Source organism: Vulpes lagopus, chromosome 1 (genome assembly GCF_018345385.1).
Source record: "Vulpes lagopus strain Blue_001 chromosome 1, ASM1834538v1, whole genome shotgun sequence".
NCBI classification, from domain to species: domain Eukaryota; kingdom Metazoa; phylum Chordata; class Mammalia; order Carnivora; family Canidae; genus Vulpes; species Vulpes lagopus.
Window position 1 is genome coordinate 75,439,240 of NC_054824.1, and position 17,562 is coordinate 75,456,801.

Sequence of the window (17,562 nt, forward strand, 5' to 3'; positions counted from 1 at the left end):
CACTAAAACTCTTGGCCAGCTAAGAACAGAGGGAAACTTCTTCAGCCTGATTGAAAAAAAACAACAACAACAAAACCTACAGTGGGGCACCTGGGTGGTTCAGTTGGTTAAACATCTGGCTTTGGCTCAGGTCATGATGCCAGGGTGCTGGGATCGAGACCCACCCTGGGCTCCCTGCTCAGCCAGGAGCCTGCTTCTCTCTCTCCCTCTGCCCCTCCCTCTGCTTGTGCTTGCTTGCTCTCTTTCTCTCTCAAATAAGTGAATAAAAAATCTTAAAAAAAAAAAGGTATTCATTATTTGTATGAAATTCTCATTTAACTGGTTTTATATTTTGCCTGGCAACCTGGTCAGAGTGGCTGAGGCACTGAGTGTGCAGAGAAGGTGTCATGAAAAAGGAAGGAGGCTGGGGTGCCCTGGGCGGCTCAGCAGGCTAAGCGTCCAGCTCCTGATTTTGGGTCAGGTCATGGGATCAAGCCCCTCATGGGGCTTCCGCTCAGCAGAGAGTCTGCTTCTCTTCCTCTCCTCTCTCTCTGCCCTTACCCCTGCTGGCTCACTCTCTCTTTTAAATAAATAAATTTTTAAAAGAAAAAGGCAAGAAGAAGAAGAAAAAGTAAGGAGGTGTCTGTGTGGGAAGGAAAGGCCTCTGGTGAGTGGTGCAGTCAGATCAGCCCACCCGCCGAATCTGTGTGATGTGGATTCTGCTGCTAATGCACCTAGAATAAAGAACTGATGGACCTTTCTTCAGGGTTCCAGGCCCGTGTTAGCTTGGCAGAGGGGGAGAAGCCTGCACCCCATTCCCAGTTGGTGCAGGCGGCTGAGACACCCTCAGTGGGCCTGGGTCACCCTTAAAGGGAGCTGCCTGGAGACATGCTTATCCTTCCCTGTTCTCCAAGGAACCTTCCAGAAAATCCCCATGCGCTTAAGATGAGCAGCTTTTAAAGACCAAGATAGCAAACAATGGATAACTGGCATCGTAGACCAATGTAAACATTTATTGATGCCAAAAAATGACGCCCACTCATTTGAATTTGGGGTACACCCGCGGGATCAGTTGCCATTCAGTGCTTTCCACTCACTGGTGGCCCCCACCCCCCTTACAGAGGTTGAATAAAAGGACTGGCCGTGGCAGGAGCTTCACGTTGTCCTCATCACGGCCTTGCGTTTTTGCCTGTGCTTTTGTGCTGTCACACGTGACTTTAGCCAGGCTATCTTGTTTAAGTCCACACCCCCCTCCATTTTCATGAAGTATGTGCCATTTCACCTCATGCACACACACCTTTAAGTTTTAAATAAAGGGAGAATTTTCCCCAGGCCTTCGGGTTCTTGCTGCTGTTCTTGCATTAGTTCTGCTAATTCTGGTCATCTCCAGTAATTCCCCTCCCCCCCCACACACACACACAAACACACACACACATATAATTATACACTTTAGTTCCCAAATGCTTCTAATTGGCATAGCCTATATTTTACAAAGTTTTTGGCTTCCAATAACAGTAATCAGCATTGCATGTACATATATGCCCTTATATGCATGTAATTAAAATAAATTATCCACTTTATCAGGTATCCTCGATTCAAATAAATGCAAAGCAGGAAAAGAAAAACTACTTAAGAATGGGATTTATGGGGATCCCTGGGTGACTCAATGGTTTGGCGCCTGCTTTTGGCCCAGGGCGCGATCCTGGAGTCCCGGGATCGAGTCCCACATCAGGCTCCCGGAAGGGAGCTAGCTTCTCCCTCCGTCTGTGTCTCTGCCTCTCTCTCTCTCTCTCTCTCTCTCTCTCTGTCTATCATGGATAAATAAATAAATCTTGGGGCAGCCCCGGTGGCGCAGCGGTTTAGCGCCACCTGCAGCCGGGGGCGTGATCCTGGGGCCCCGGGATCAAGTCCCATGTCAGGCTCCCTGCATGGAGCCTGCTTCTCCCTCTGCCTGTGTCTCTGCCTCTCTCTAGCTGTGTCTCTATGAATAAATAAATAAAATCTTAATAAATAAATAAATAAATAAATAAATAAATAAATCTGAAAAAAAAGGGATTTATGTCACATCCATTCATGCCTAACTGTAGTGTAGCTTAATGATATCATTAGATTAGTATTTTGTTAGACTTCAATATTAACTACTATTTTCTCACCTTTCAGAGCCCCGTGCCCATATTTCATGGTCACCTGCTCACGTGGCCCATCCTCTCAGTTATGCAGCGAACAGCTGAGTATCCTCCAGGTACAGAGCTCTGTGCTAGGTTCTGGCTACAAGGAGGAGTCCCGCATGGCCCCTGTCCTGAAGCATAGATGACTTAGCCAACTCATAAGCGAATGAAGCAGGATGTAGTATGTTAAGTGTCATAACAGAAACATAAAGGGACGATGAAACTAGACCCTCCTCAGGGAATTTGAGGAAAGCCCTCAAAGGGAGGCACCGAATGAACTGGGCCTCTGAGCATGAACAGAAGTTTTCCAGATGGAGGGACCAGAGAGCGGGAGAGCATCCTGGGGGCAAGAGTCATGATGTACAAACTCTCTGGATCAAAGCGGGTATGACAGGGAAGTAGTGAGAAGTTTCCCGTGGAAGTAACATAAGACATAGCAGACGGGTCTACAGGACACAGAGCTGGGAACCCTGATCACGAGGGCCCTGATATACAAGGCTGGGAGTTTTGTTCCTTTGGTAGGAACAGGACTAGCTATTGGAAAGGGAGCCCTTAAAGACAGTGTGAAAGGTCCTCGGGACACACACACACACACACACACACACACACACACACCCCACTATTATTAACCAAATAACTACACTGAGATTTTTTGTTTTGTCTTTTTTCCTTTATTAGCTGTTAAAAACAGTTCTGTAATGAATACATTGATTTATTGGTCTTTGCACAGATTCCTAATTATTTCTTTAAGATAAACCCTTTGGAATGAAATTGCTCAGTTAAAGGGATGCACATTTTTAAGTCTTTAGATAGTCAAATGGTCCTCCCGAAAGGCTGTGCCGATTTCATTCACACCAACAATGTTTAAGACTATCCTTTCCCTCCACACCCTCATCATGGAAATTATGATTTTTATAAGTCCTTACCTATTGGCACATAGTTAGAATACCTCACTGTATCAATTTACTTTTTTTTTTCCTACTGGTTTCTTTTTCATGGAAAACATTTATATTCCTGCTTTTGTTTTTTGTTTTGTTTTGTTTTTTTGCCTTGCACGTCTTTTATTTCTCAAATCTGTGGTGTGGGGTTCATATGAACACAGCTCTTACCCAAAAAGGAAGATATATTCCTGCTTTTGGAAAACATTTATAGTCCTACTTTCCTCTGGCATATTTCCCTTTTTATTGCTTTATAAGAACTCTTTGTATATTAAGGAGATTCTGGTTTTGCCATATATGGTGTAAATAAGTTCTTTTGGTTTGTTATTTCTGTATATGTCCACCCTCCCCTACTAAGTTTAGCCCCTGTGGGGAAGAGACATCAGCGAACCCCCCATGGCACACACCATGCCTCTCTTCTGTCGCAGGGCCTGGCAAAAATGCTGGGAAGGATGTTTGAATTATTTCTGTCCAACCTACTTTATAAACCTCACCCTGCCTCACCCTGCAAGGGGGAGGGGATCAGCTGAACACACGTACCGCCCTTATGCACAGCAATAGTCGAAGTTGTCTGGTTTCCTCCACTCATTTAACTAATATTTACCGAGCACCTTTCATGCGGCAGGCACCGTGCGGGACGCTCGGGAGCCGGAGTGAGCGAACGCTCACATTCCAGTTGAGGGAGACGGATAATAAGACAAACACATAAAATATGTATTATGTTAGGTTGGAATCAGCATTATGAAGAAAATCAAAGCAGAGGAGGTGGTGGGGTGGCCCCACCGAGAGGGGGAAGGAGGTGGAGCTGTTGGCTGGTCCGTATCTGCAGGAGAAGGCCTCTGAGCAAACCGAGCAGCAGCAGCACATGCGAGGCCTGATGGGTTCCCGGGCGCCGAGGGGTCAGCGTCGCTGCAGTGCAGTGAGCAAGTTCAGGGGGCTGGGGGGTGCACAGGGGGCACAGGGCTGGGGGCGCACAGGGGGCACAGTGCTGGGGGTGCGCAGGGGGCACAGGGCTGGGGGCGCACAGGGGGCACAGGGCTGGGGGCGCACAGGGGGCACAGTGCTGGGGGCGCGCAGGGGGCACAGGGCTGGGGGCGCACAGGGGGCACAGGGCTGGGGGTGCGCAGGGGGCATAGGGCTGGGGGCACACGGGGGGCACAGGGTTGGGGGTGCGCAGGGGGCACAGGGCTGGGGGCGCTCAGGGGGCACAGGGCTGGGGGCGCACAGGGGCCACAGGGCTGGGGACGCGCAGGGGGCACAGGGCTTCCACCGCCGAGCGGAGCCTGGGACGACACCGGGCACGGGGGCAAAGGTGGAAAGAGAGAGCCGTGAGGGTATCAGGAATCCAGGAGAGGGACAGTGGCAGCTGGGCCTGGGGGGCAGCGGAGAGGCTGAGGAAGGCCGGACTCTGGAGTATTTGACAACAGGAGAGCCAGTGGAATCCTCTGGCGAGCTGGGTGTGAAGAGTGAGGGAACTAGGGGAATGAAGACTGGTTTTGAGAACTTTGGCTTGAGCAACCGAAGGACGTGGCTGCCAGGAGGGAGCGGACACAGGCAGAGCCGGCTTGGGATCCAGATTAAGACTCTGGCTTTGGACGCCGAATGTAGGAGTCTCCGACCGGGCAGGGAGGTTGAATGTCTACACGGACAGTAGCTGTGTATAGGAAGTGGGGCTTACAGATGTTTTTCTTTCTCTTCCACTTCTCTTTCTGCCTTTTTTTTTCTCGGTCCTTTTGAATTTTTCAAAATTGTGAACTCACAAGCAAGGTTTCTTACAACAGAAAAAAGATTAGCCACACTTAATTTTTTCTTTTTAGGGGTGGGGTAGGGGCAGAGGGAGAAAGAGAGAGGGCGAGAGAGAGAGCGAATCTTAAGCAGGCTCCACGCCCAGCACAGAGCCTGAAGCGGGGCTTGATCTCACAACACTGAGATCATCACTGAGCTGAAATCAAGAGTCAGACACTAACCAACTGAGTCACCCAGGAGCCCCATAACCACATTTGATTTTAAAATATAATAATAATGATAATAATAATAATAATAACTCGACTTACGAGCTAGAGGAGAGGAATAATTGAGTACTGCAGACTTTCTTGTGATCTGCTTATGTCCAGAACTTGAAATTCAAGTCAATCCAACAGGCATTCTCTGTGATCCTACCACAGGCCAGGCGCTCTCCTAGGTTCAAGGGATACTGAGAAAATATGGTCCCTGCTCTGAAGGAGCTCAAAGTTCAACAGACTCCAGGGCCAGGCTCCGTAAGGGCCGTAATCAAGGTCCAAACCAAGAACCAGGGGAGAATGAAGGAGGGCGGTCGTAGGGAGGATGCACAAAATCCCTGTATCATAAAAACGTAAAAAAAAAACCCTAACCAAACAACCTATATGGCTCAAACAGATAACCTCTGGGCCACACCGTGCGGAATTCTAATGTCCAAGAGAAGCACAACAAGGGTGACAGGTGATCAGATCACTCTTTACTGCAACATGACACACGTGCCAGAGGGAGTCCAAGGGCATCTTTGGAACAAGGGAAGCCCCCCCCCACACACACACACCTGGCATATGTGGGCCAGGGTCCCGCTGCCGTGCCGGGGCAAGGCCTTAGGCAGCTGACCTTCAGGGAAGCTTCCAGGTACATGGCAGCCAGTAGCGTAGCTCCAGTCTGGGAAGGGGGGGGTCCCAGGCCGCCGGCAGCGCTGCCCCTTTGGGCCCACAGCCACTCCTGGCTGCGGCTGAGGTGCCTCAGCCCCTCGTGACATGCAGCAGAGAGACCCGGGCGGGAGGCAGGTGGGCATGCAGTTCACGGCAGAGCTGGAGGGCAAAAGGAGCAGAAGGTACTTCCAGCCCGAATGTGGCCCGTGAGCTCCCCACAGGCCGAGGACAGGGTGAGACAGTGGGAGCAAATGCACAGGGAGGCCAGCAGCAGTCTCCACGCCCCCAGCCTGGGCCTGGACTGTGCTTCGCGCACATTATGTCGTGCAACCTCACTGTAACCTTAGGAAGCAGGTGCTATACCTTCGTTTTATAGAGGAAGAAAATAACATGGAACAACCTACCCAAGTTCACAGAGTCAGGGAGTGGAATTCACCCCCAGATCCATATGGCTCCAGAGCCCCGAGCCTTGGGTCTGTGGCCTACTCCCAACGAGAACTCACACCCAGCACCCACATGGTGCTTGCACTTCAGCTCCTGACCTGCTTTCTCCTCCCTGGCTCCTTTCTGACTCCTGAAATGGTTTCCAGTTTAGGGGGCTCGCATCTGGCACCATTCTGGCTCCCCCCCCCTTTTTTTTAAGATGTATTTATTTATTTTAGAGAGAAGGAGAGGGAGAGGGAGAGAATCTCACACCGACCGTGTGCTGAGCACAGAGACCAACACGGGGTGTGATCTCACAACGCTGAGATTATGACGTAAGCTGGAACCAAGAGTCGGACACTTAAGTGACTGAGACCCCGGGTGCCCCTCTGGCCTCCCTCCTTGGCGAGGGTTCACACTTCCCATTGTGATTATCGTGTGCGGTAGGCATTGGTCATGTCTCTGCTGTCCACTTTCAAAGCCGCCATGCGGCATTCAGGGCGCTTCTTACTATGGGAGTCCTGAGGGGCCCCTTTCCACTAAGAGAACTTCAAGGGCCCGGTTATTCCCTCTTCTCATCCCCTGGCAGCAAGATGTGGCCACAGAGTTAGGCTGAGCTGCGCTAGTCTGACCCCCCGCTGACTCACACCATTCTCAAAAGCTCTGCCCCTGGATTTCGGACCCTGGGACATTTGTCCTGTGATCTGGGTCTTAGGGGAATTTTTCCAACTTATACAAATATGTCCCAATCTTGGTCCTCACCTAGAACATGCATCCATGGGTATTTCTGCCTGGCAAACCCAGCGCCTCTGGGGCCTGTCCTTCTCATTCCACGTGGTTCATTTTGAGCTGTCAGTCGTGGTGGCCCTTGCAGACCAGTAAGACCAGTCTTTCCCTAGTATAATATGCAGATCTTGGGAGAGGGAGGTGCCTATGACTCGGGCTGTCACAGCCAACTTTCCTTACATATGGAGAGAGATTCTGAACAACGAAGAGCTAAGAGAGGTAAAGAAAGAGAAAACCCGGATTAGCACGTCTGAGATGCTGGATCCAGCCAGAACTGAAGCTTGCACAGTCACTTCTAGGTGTCTCAGCCACTCCCTTCCCTTTTCTGTGTGAGCTACGATGAGTTGGGTGTCTGCTCCTTATAACCAAAGTCCTGCCTATCTGCCCGTTAATATCACTGATCTTCTCCCAAGGGATAGAAGGCCCGACCTTCCTCTGGCCTGAGGAAATTGGGAGCGAGGGAAAGAATCTTTTTACGCAGCACAGAAGGGGAATTCCCAACTCAGGAAAAATAGGCGGAAGCCAAGCCAAGCAGAGCTCCTTAGATTTAGTTCCTAATACTCACTTCCTCTTTCCTGGCCCCCAGAGCGCTCCCTTACCTGCTGCACCAGCCTCTCTGCCACTCTGGGGTCAGTGAGGTCTTCTGGGGAGGCCACACTCAGCCGCAGGAGGAAAAAGCCTCCATCCCCATCTGTTTAGGAAAGCAGGAGATGAGAACGTGGGTCAGTCTGTTCAGGAATCGTGATGCGACCCTGCTGCCCGGCCTCGGTGCCCACCTCTGACCTATGTGTCCGCTCGCAGGCGTAAACGTATCGGTGCTAACATGGGATCTTACATTACTCACGGCAGAGAGAAAGGAGGACTCCCTCTCCTCAATAACGGGGCTCCTCGTGGCACTCTCCCAACAGGAGTGAGGGAAAGGATGGCTAAAGGTCCCGTCCATATTTGGACACGTAATGTGAGAAGTGTGAGGAAGGAGAAATGGAAATCTAGAATGTTCTCAAGGCCTGGAGGTCCCGGGTGTGCTGTCGGGGGAGGGCCCAGATAAGGAGAGGCCGGCTCCCTGGGGGGGGGAATGCCACAGCCAGTGCGCCCAGCCCAAAGTTGGCGCAGGTCTCAATCCAGCCCCCGGAGGCAAGCTCTGCCTTCCATGGAGGCCCAGCCTCCCTGCCTCCACCTGCCACTGCAGGCATTCCTGCCCAGCGAATGCTCTGGGAACTGATCCCGGAATTGTCCTTCAATATTCATAGAGATGCCAGAATGGATATTGTATCCCATCAGCGTGTATCTCTCTGGGGTCCCCGGGGGCTCAGCGGCTGACGGCTGCCTGCGGCCCAGGGCGTGACCCCAGGGTCCCGGGATCGAGTCCCGGGTCGGGCTCTGCTTCTCCCGCTCCCTCTGCCCCTCCCCCTGCTTGTGCTCTCTCTCCCTCTCTCTCAAGTGAACAAATAAAAAAATTATTTAAAATATTATCCGCCTCCTTAGGTGGTTTTGAAGGTTTAATTAGAAGGGGTAACCCCTGCGAAGCTCGCACTTTACTGCCTGACGTCAGCGAGCACGCGCAGCCGGTCCTGAGGGTTTCTCTCTCACTTCTCCCTGGCACGAGTGATGTGTGGTAAGGCGGCTGTTGTGGGTATTTTTATTTCACGTCCCCACAGACCAGGGCCAGCTGAGGATGATACCACAGGGACGAGGCCCAAGGACAGTGTCAGAAGTGGAGGTGGAGGTGGAGGTTCCAGGCTGGCCAGGAGCCGGGCTGACACGCAGCCTCTGACAAGGGGCTTCTTCCCTGAGAACTACCTGTTGTCTCAGACACGTAGCTTTAAACCCCCAACCCTTCACCCCATTGGATAAATAAAAATAAAAATAAAAATAAAAAAAAAAAAAGTTGGGGCCTCACCACTTGGCACATAGTGGTTACTCAACTGTTGATGTCATAGAAGGTCACTAGGTTGTTAAGGGCAAAAACCAGGATCTCAAACATTTCTCCAGACTTCCAGCCCCACAGTTTATCCATACACCACCCCCCAACTGTGCTTGTTTCTGATTTTGGGAAGCATCACTAGAAGGTCATGAAAAGGGGGGCATCAGAGAAGAGGCCCCAGATCCTTCCTCCCTCCCCACCCCCTGAGCACGTAGACATCCTGGCAAGTCCAAACCCCGAATCCCCAAGCTCACACCCGAGGGAGCCACTTACCTGCAGTGGCTTCTGTGGTCCACCTTGTCTGAACCGCGGTGGGCATAGCTGTTGGGGTCTTCCCTCCAGCCACGCTGGCTGTCTTCAAGGTCTTTGCTAAGGCTGTGGTCCTAAATAAGGTGATGTTTGCCTCTTGGCTGCTGTTGGCCCTGGCCAGCTGGACAGAAGGCGCGGGGCTCCTGGTGATGGGGACAGACTCATTGGTTGTGCCACCCGTGGTATAAGGCTGTGAGGGGGTGGTGCTCTTGCTAGTGGCGGTGTGGCTGTAGCTGTAGGCCATAGTTGAGAGCCCAGCAGGCGAAGTCGCTTTCCCCACTGTTAACCCAGCCTCTGTGGAGACTGTCACCGCTCCCAAGACCTTGCTGTGGCTTGTCGTCTCCATAGAGGGGACTGAAGCTTCTTCCAAGGGGTTCATGCTGACTGAGACCAAAGTTGTGCTGGGGGTGGTGGTCGTAGCTGCTGTTGCTTCTCCTTCTGTAGGGCTATCGGCAGTTAGTGGGGTCTCAACTGTGGTATCAGGTGTGGCTGCCTCTGTGGCACTGGCTGCTGACAAGGTCTCCGCGGATGGTGTGGTCTCGGTGAGGTGTGACTCTGCTTCAGTGGAATTGAGCAAAGCTGACACCACAGGAGGAGATAGGACCTCTCCCCCCGTGGGGTTGAGATCCATGTCCAAGGTCCCAAGGGTGGTGGCAGTTGTTTCTATTTCTAGAATGCTGCAGTTGGCAACCTCAATGTCAGTGATGCTGTAGGCAAACAAACCCTTAGCCGGAGTGCTCTTGTCAGGTGCGAGGGCCCATGGGGCGGTGATGGCCAGAACTGAGCTGTCAGAGAAGGCACTGCTCTCTAAGGCCAGGCCTTCAGTTTCCACAGAAGTGGGAGCCAATGTCAAGACGTCAATTATGATCCTCTTTGCCTCTTCCGAACTGTCATCAGTACAAAGGGCATCGAAGACAGATTTTGCAAGATCACTGCCTGTAACAGTCTCAAATGTGGTCATCCCAGTTCCCACGGGGTTGCCACTGGTGGCCGATGCCTCCATAGGACGGGTGATCACCACCGTGAACTTGGAAGGTGTCATTTTGGTGAAGGTCCTGCTTTCCATTGCAGGAAAAGTGGTCTTGGTGTCCCTGGTCTCTGCTTCTGAATTGGTGTTGGCCAGGATTAAGGTCCCATCAAACGTCTGGGGGCTCAGGGTTTGAGTTTCCAAAGGGATGTGGCTTGGCACAGAGGTCTCAACAAGGTCAGCGGTCTGGAAGGCTCCTTCTGAATTTGTCCTGACCCCTGGAGTCATGGCAGCCTCTTCTACGTGGTTTGCTGTCACCACAGGACCCGGTCTGCTGGTGCTGGGGCCTGTGTTGGGTAAGACCAGCTTTGTAAGCCACGAGTCCCAGTGGGCCGACTTCGCACAAGCTCTTGTGCTTATGCCCTGAGCGCCCTGGGAGGAGGGTGGGCAGGGGAAGTTGCTTCTATTTCATTTTTCATCTACACATACAAGGAAGGAGGAGGTGTATCAGAAGACCGGCCCCACGGGTCAACCATGGAACTGGGATCCCCTGACTGATGTCCTCTGATGACCCTGTTGAGACAAGCAGGCCTCAGAATCGAGTTGATTATTGGTCTGAAGCCATCAGAGGGAAGGCATGGGGTCAGGGCGCAGCCTTGATGGGGGGCAAAGAAGCCAAGAGTCTAAGTGAGCTAAGAACTACAGAGCAGGGACCAGGACTCTCAGAATTTTTGGAAGAAATCCCTGTCACCTGCCCATCGAAACTTCTCTCATCCAGCAGGTGTTTCCCCACGGAAGTAAAAACCCTTCAAATACAGGAAACATCTGTGGTTTTGTACTTAGAGGTAGCTGGGAGGAGTAGGGGAGAGGCAGCTACCCAGACTGAGCAGGTGGGGCTGCCGCCAAAGGGAGGGAGCAGGTGAGTCTGGGGGAAGGGTCAAGCTTCCTAGCGCTGCTCGCCCAACCCCAGGGCCGCAGGAACAGGGCCCAGCCACGTGCCACGGGTAATGGAGCCGAGGGACGCAGCCCTGTCCACTCGACAGACCCTTGGAGGTTGTATGAGCGCTGGGCTGGGTGGCACTCGCTGCCCAGGGAGGCTACAGCGGGATTTTTTAAATTTAATTTAATTTAATTTAATTTAATTTAATTTAATTTAATTTAATTTAATTTAATTTAATTTTATTTTATTTTATTTTATTTTATTTATTCCTGAGAGACACAGAGAGAGGCAGGGACACAAGCAGAGGGAGAAGCAGGCTCCATGCAGGGAGCCCGACTTGGGACTCGATCCCAGGACCCTGGGGTCACGCCCTGGGTCGAAGGCAGCCACTCAACCGCTGAGCCCCCCAGGTGCCCCTGTATGTGTATTTCTCATGTACCGTTTGAGACACACTTACAGAAAAAAACTGTTACTTAAAATTCAGGGATGCCTGGGTGGCTCAGCGGTTGAGCGGCCGCCTTCGGCCCAGGGCGTGATCCTGGAGACCCGGGATCGAGTCCCACACTGGGCTCCACATTGGGGGCCTGCTTCTCCCCCTGCCTAAGTCTCTGCCTCTCTTTCTCTCTCTGTCATGAATAAATAAATAAAATATTTTTTAAAATTCAAATGTAAGTGGATGTCCCAGGTTTTATCCAGGAACCCTCCTCTTGGAAGGAAAAGAATAAAAATATAAACCCTCCTTTTGGGGTTCCAATGGTTTGAGATGGTCGTTACTGAGGTCTACTGGCCCCAAAGTACCCAAGGACCCAACGGAAGTACGAGACCATGTGGTCACCTCTACCTGTCAGGGCCCCAGGTCCTCAGTTTGTCCTCCCATGTCTCTCCCTGAGCAATGAAAGAGCCCTGGACCAGGAAGCGAAAGACTGGGCTCCTGCCCTAGGCCTGTTGCCAACTAGCCCTGGAGTCCAATGACTGGCTCAAATCCTGACTCCGCGTCCCACCGGCCAGGCCCCTCCGAGCCGCCCTCGTGAACCAGGGTTACCTACCATACCTGCCTTGCCGTGCTGAGGACCTGAGGGGAGGGGAACGGGAAAGTCTTATATCCAGCAAGGACTGAAATCTTGGCTTTTTAATTTAATTTAATTTTTTAAAGATTTTATTTAATCATTCATGAGAGACATGGAGAGAGAGGCAGAGGGAGAAGCAGGCTCCGTGTGGGGAACCTGATGCGGGACTCGATCCTGGGACCCCGGGATCACGCCCTGGGCCGAAGGCAGATGCTCCACCGCTGAGCCACCCAGGCGCCCCAAATCTTGTCTTTTTTAAAGATAACTTTTTAAATTTTTTTTAAATTAATTTTTATTTATTTATGATAGTCACAGAGAGAGAGAGAGGCAGAGACACAGGCAGAGGGAGAAGCAGGCTCCATGCACCGAGAGCCCGATGTGGGACTCGATCCCGGGTCTCCAGGACCCAAAAGGGGCCAAAGGCAGGCGCCAAACCACTGCGCCACCCAAGGATCCCTAAAGATAACTTTTTAAATCCTGGTAAGCCTCAGTCCCACCAGCTCTGGGGGCAGGGGGTGGGCAGGAGTAAGACTTGTGTCTCCCTCATGGGGTGATTGAGGGTTAGAAAGACAGAGCGCGGGGGCCTGTGGGAAATCTCTGTACCTTCCTCTCGATTTTGCCATGAAACTAAAAATCCTCTAAAAAATATAGTCTTTTTAAAAAAAGATAATGCAGGAGAGACTATGTGGGGGGGGGGGGCAGTACAGAGGTCATATGAGAATCTCTCTACTTTTTGCTCAATTTTACTGTGACCCAAACTGCTCTACAATAGAGTCTATTTAAAAAAACAAAAGACACTGCCTGTGACCAGCCTGGTGGCTGTGACCATCCGGGTGGTTCTCCCCAGGGCGCCCCCCCCCCCCCCCCCCCCCCCCGCCCCAGCGGCGACCAGTGTGACAGTCACACTCACAGCCCGGGGCTCAGGGGCAGCCTGGGCCGGGAAGTCAACTCGGGGTGAGCATCCTGGGGGCCCCTTCTTTGGCCTCAGCAGCTGTGTCCGCAGCGCCTCCGTCCCCCCGGAGCCTCGGCCTGGGCCCCCCCCCCAGAGAGCCACCCCCCCAACCCCCCAGAGTCGCCCCACAGGGAGGGTCCCGGCCGCCCACCTGCAGCGCCCCCCACCCCCCAGGGTCCCCCGCGGGCAGGGTCCCGGCCGCCCACCTGCAGCACCCCCGCCCCCCAGGGTCCCCCACGGGGAGGGTCCCGGCCGCCCACCTGCAGCACCCCCGCCCCCCCAGGGTCCCCCGCGGGCAGGGTCCCGGCCGCCCACCTGCAGCGCCCCCCGCCCCCCAGGGTCCCCCACGGGGAGGGTCCCGGCCGCCCACCTGCAGCGCCCCCCGCCCCCCAGGGTCCCCCGCGGGCAGGGTCCCGGCCGCCCACCTGCAGCGCCCCCCGCCCCCCAGGGTCCCCCACGGGGAGGGTCCCGGCCGCCCACCTGCAGCGCCCCCCGCCCCCCAGGGTCCCCCACGGGGAGGGTCCCAGCCGCCCACCTGCAGCGCCCCCCGCCCCCCCGCCCCCCAGGGTCCCCCGCGGGGAGGGTCCTGGCCGCCCACCTGCAGCACCCCCGCCCCCCAGGGTCCCCCACGGGGAGGGTCCTGGCCGCCCACCTGCAGCGCCCCCCGCCCCCCCGCCCCCCCAGGGTCCCCCGCGGGCAGGGTCCCGGCCGCCCACCTGCAGCGCTCCCGGGGGCCCCCGGCGGCCCGCGCGGGAGCAGCAGGTGCAGCAGGTGCAGCGCCAGGCCGCAGGGGAAGCGCATCCTCGGAGCCGGCGCCGCCCGCGCTGCCCGGCTTCCTGCTTCCTGCGCGGCTTGGCTCGGGCCGGGGCTTCCGGAGGCTTCCAGATGCGCCGTGAGGTGAGCCGGGCCGCGGGGACACGGGCCACAGGTGAGGCACGCCCAGGCCGCGCCCCCTCCCCCCCCCCCCCCGCCCCGCCCTCCCGGGGCGCAGGGACCCGCCTCCCTGGACCTCGCACCGTGAGGTTCAGCCCCTCGCCCCCCGCAGCCAGGGGGACCACGGAAGCTGGGGGGTCCCATTCTCCCCCGTCCACCCCCCGGCCCCCCCAGTGCCGGGACTCGGGCTTTTGGAGCAGGCCCGGGCCTTTCTGGCCTTAGCCTTTCTTCGCTCTGGGTCCTAGGCGGTTAAAGAGCCTTCCGGGGCTCAACTTCCCCATCCGTAAAATGGGCGTAACCCCGACCCGCTGGGCCGCCTGGGGGGGGTCACGCGGGGAGCCAAGCTGCCGCACAGCCTACACGTGTTGTCACGGAATACGGACGCCTGGAGGCTCCCTAAGTGACAGCCCCCGGGTCACGACCTCGGGGTCTCGGGGTCCTGAGGCTGAGCCCCCCCTGGGCTCCCCACTGCGGAGTCTGCGGAGGTCTGGCTCCCCCCTGCCCTGCCTGCCCCCAAAGGAATAAATAACAGCTGAAAACAAACAAATAAGTGAGAGCCCCGCCATCTACCCTGATCCTCAAGCGACAGAAGGGACAGCCCCCCAAGGTCCGCAGCAGACAGTGCGGGCAGGACTCTGATCTCTAGCGTCTTTCCAGTGATTCCTGTGATCCTGCATCCCTGTCAGCATCACAACCGGGTCCAGAGCCAGACTGGAGGTGGGGACCGTCACCCGGGAGGAGGGAAGGGGGGTGTCGGGCCAGAGCCCCAGAGCCTGGGAGAGGGGAGTGCGAGGCTGACGACTTAGGGAAGCTTATGGGATTTGGCCCCAAGAAGGGGGATGAGGCTGCAGGATCTACTTCCAAAGGCCCTAGAAAAGAATTTTACCCCTCCAGGGGCCAAGGACTGCGCTGTTAGGGCCACAGGCAGTGGCAGACAAGGTTCCCTGGGGATTTCAGGGCCACAGCTTTGTGATGAGAACCACTGTAGAGTGGCCGCTGGAAGGAACTGCGAAATGCAATCAGAAAACCTAAGTTCTGTTTCCAGTTCCTTCCTTAACTGGGGCCCAGGAACTGCGTGACTTTGGAAAAGGTATCTGCCTCCCCTGGGCTTCCGTCAACAAGGTCCTCTGGCCACACAGGTTCTGCACTGGGTGTGAGACTGTCTTCTAGAACCTCCCCCTGTGCTTTGAAGACCTCTACTGCCTGGAAGAAGGAGGGGGTCGTCCCAGACGTGGGGGGAAGCCTCTGCGAGAACAGGCTGAGGGGCTCCCCTAGGGACACTGCCCACCGCACAGAGTCGGGGACCTGGGAGGCCAGTTCCAAAACACACAGCTGATCTTAGGGCCTCCTGCCGGGCTGAGCCTTCCACCGCCCCATTCCGCCCCATTCCACCCGGATCCTTCACTGCATCAGACGCCAGGGGGGATTTCCCCTGGGGAGGTCCCAGGCCACAGCCCTGACCTGGATTCTGCTGGGTGCGGGCCACCGTGTGAGATCCAGGGTGGGGCCCCCCACAGAAGACGGAAGGAACGCGGGCAGAAACCAACAGAACCTTAAGTCAATAGGGAGAACAAACAGGTGGTGGCCAGAGGAATGTAGATGAGGGCCTGGGTGAAGGGAAGGGGGTAAGAGCACAGACTTCCAGTTATAAAATAAATCAGTCACGAGAATGAAAAAAGAAAAAAAGGAAAGAAAAGACAAGCCGAGACAGCCTGCAGCTCCTTCGTGCCACTTCCCTCCCACTGGCTGCCTCTGCCCGCCCGGGAGGGGACTTCCTCATTCCACAGCCCGGTAATCCAGACTTAGGTATTCCAGGCGCCTTTCTCATGCCCACCACGGACTCCTCACCTTTTTCTTTTTCTTCTCATCACTTCAGTGATCAACAGCTCAGCTCCAGCCCAGTTGCCTATGATGGGATCTAACTGGGAAGCCACCCGAAGCCGCTGGGCTGAGCTTCCTTAGGTTTGCTGAGTTCTGTCCCGCCCGTCTCCCTCTACATCTGGGGGAATTTCCAAGCCTGAGCACATGACTGTTGGCCCTTAGGTCGTAGTAATCTAATCCAGAAAGATTCTGGACCTTTTTTTTTTCCAGCCAAACTCAGATCTCACCCTAAACGAGCACTGGAGGCTGGTTTCATGAAGTTCACCACCATAGATGGAGCACCTACTAGATTCCAGCCACCGTTCCAGGCCTTTGGAATATGTCACTGAGTGAAACAGATCCCTGACCTCGAAGAACACCCCAGTGAAGGGAGATGGCAAACAATAAGCATAACAAATAAGAGAATTACCTAGTATTCCTCAATACTGTGGGGAAAAGAAGGAAAAAGGACAAGAGAAACCTGGTACTTGGTGGAGGACAGGAGAGAAGGGCAGTCTGCTGTGTCAAAGAGCATGACGAGACCTGACAGTAGGGATTGGTGAGGAAGTTAGCCCGGTGGGTACCGGGGGAAGAGCGTTCCAAGCAGCGGGAACTGCTAGAGAAAGGTCCAGAGGCCTAAGGCAGGAGCATGTTCAAGGAGCACCAAAGGGCCTGTGTGACTAGAGCCACACTAGGGGGCAGAGTTGGGGGACACACTCGTGGGGGGTAGATGATAAAGAGCCTTGCCAGCCTTGGGGCTGGTGCTCTGAGTGAGGTGGGAACCACCTCTGGGGAGTTCTTAGCGGAGAAGCGACGGGATCTAACTTTAGGAGGATCCCTCTGGCAGCTGTGCTAAGAATGGGAGGCTTTTCCTGAGGTCCAGACAGAAGATGAGGGTGGTGGGGACCTGGGTGGCTCAGTCCCTCAAGCACCTGCCTTGGCTCAGGTCCTGATCCCAGGGTCCTGGAATTGAGTCCTGCACCAGGCTCCCTGTTTAGCAAGGAGTCTGCTTTTCCCTCTCCTTCTGCCCCACCCATTTGTGCGCTCTCTATCTCTCTCTCAAATAAAATTTTAAAAATCCTTAAAAATAATAATAATAACGACAATGAGCTGAGGGTGGCTCTGACTGTGGGGGTAGCAGAGGAGATGGTGGGAGCTGGTCAGATTCTGAATATATTTTGAAAATAAAGTCCACATGATTTCCCGCCAGATTGCTGTGAGATGTCAAAGAAGAAGAAGTCAAGAATAAGTACTAACTTCTCAGGGTGCCTGGATGGCTCAGTTGGTTAAGTGTCTGATTCTTGATCTCAGCTCAGGTCTTGATCTCAGGGTTGTGAGTTCAAGCCCTATGCTGGGTGTGGAACCTACTTTAAAAAAAAGAAAAACAAAGTATAAACTTTCCAGCTTGAATAACTGGAAGGATGGAGTTGTCTTCAGTGCCTTTTGGGTCTGGCTCTTTCATCAGAGTATTTAGAACCCCTTCCCCCACAATGAAACCAGTGCCTATTGTAGGCATGAATCTGACTTAGGACAAGGATCTTCAAGTAAAGCCCAAAGCAGCAGCCGCCTGCCAAGAGTCTGATAAAAGAGTCAACTCGGTCAAATGTCCTTGAAATTCAAGGCTGTAAATCTGCTAGACCACTGAGATGCAGCCTAGCACCG

The 17,562-nt window shown here is 54.3% G+C and overlaps 1 protein-coding gene across 2 annotated transcripts; it reads right to left on the reverse strand.

Moving 5' to 3' along the window:
- Positions 1–5,539: 5,539 nt before the first annotated feature.
- Positions 5,540–14,014, reverse strand: MUC20 (mucin 20, cell surface associated). 2 transcript variants are annotated; one of them, XM_041743216.1, is made up of 4 exons: positions 13,824–14,014; positions 9,146–10,495; positions 7,548–7,639; positions 5,540–5,898 (listed from the first exon to the last, which is right to left on the reverse strand). In XM_041743216.1, exons 1-4 carry the CDS (start codon positions 13,906–13,908, stop codon positions 5,830–5,832), a joined length of 1,596 nt encoding a protein of 531 aa, XP_041599150.1. In that variant the 5' UTR covers positions 13,909–14,014; the 3' UTR covers positions 5,540–5,829. The 2 variants fall into 2 exon arrangements, with proteins under 2 accessions (XP_041599150.1, XP_041599058.1); XM_041743124.1 differs by lacking the exon at positions 5,540–5,898 and adding an exon at positions 5,927–7,158.
- Between the last annotated feature and the right edge of the window lie 3,548 nt (positions 14,015–17,562).

Excerpts from the sequence above, each read along its gene's own strand:
- MUC20 (XM_041743124.1), bottom strand. The coding sequence starts at position 13,908 with ATGCGCTTCCCCTGCGGCCTGGCGCTGCACCTGCTGCACCTGCTGCTC. Across the intron at positions 10,496-13,823 it reads GGCCCCCGGGAGCGCTGCAG|GCCCCAGCACCAGCAGACCG; the intron begins GTGGGCGGCCGG and ends TACCCAACACAG. Across the intron at positions 7,640-9,145 it reads GACCACAGAAGCCACTGCAG|ATGGGGATGGAGGCTTTTTC; the intron begins GTAAGTGGCTCC and ends TTTCCTAAACAG.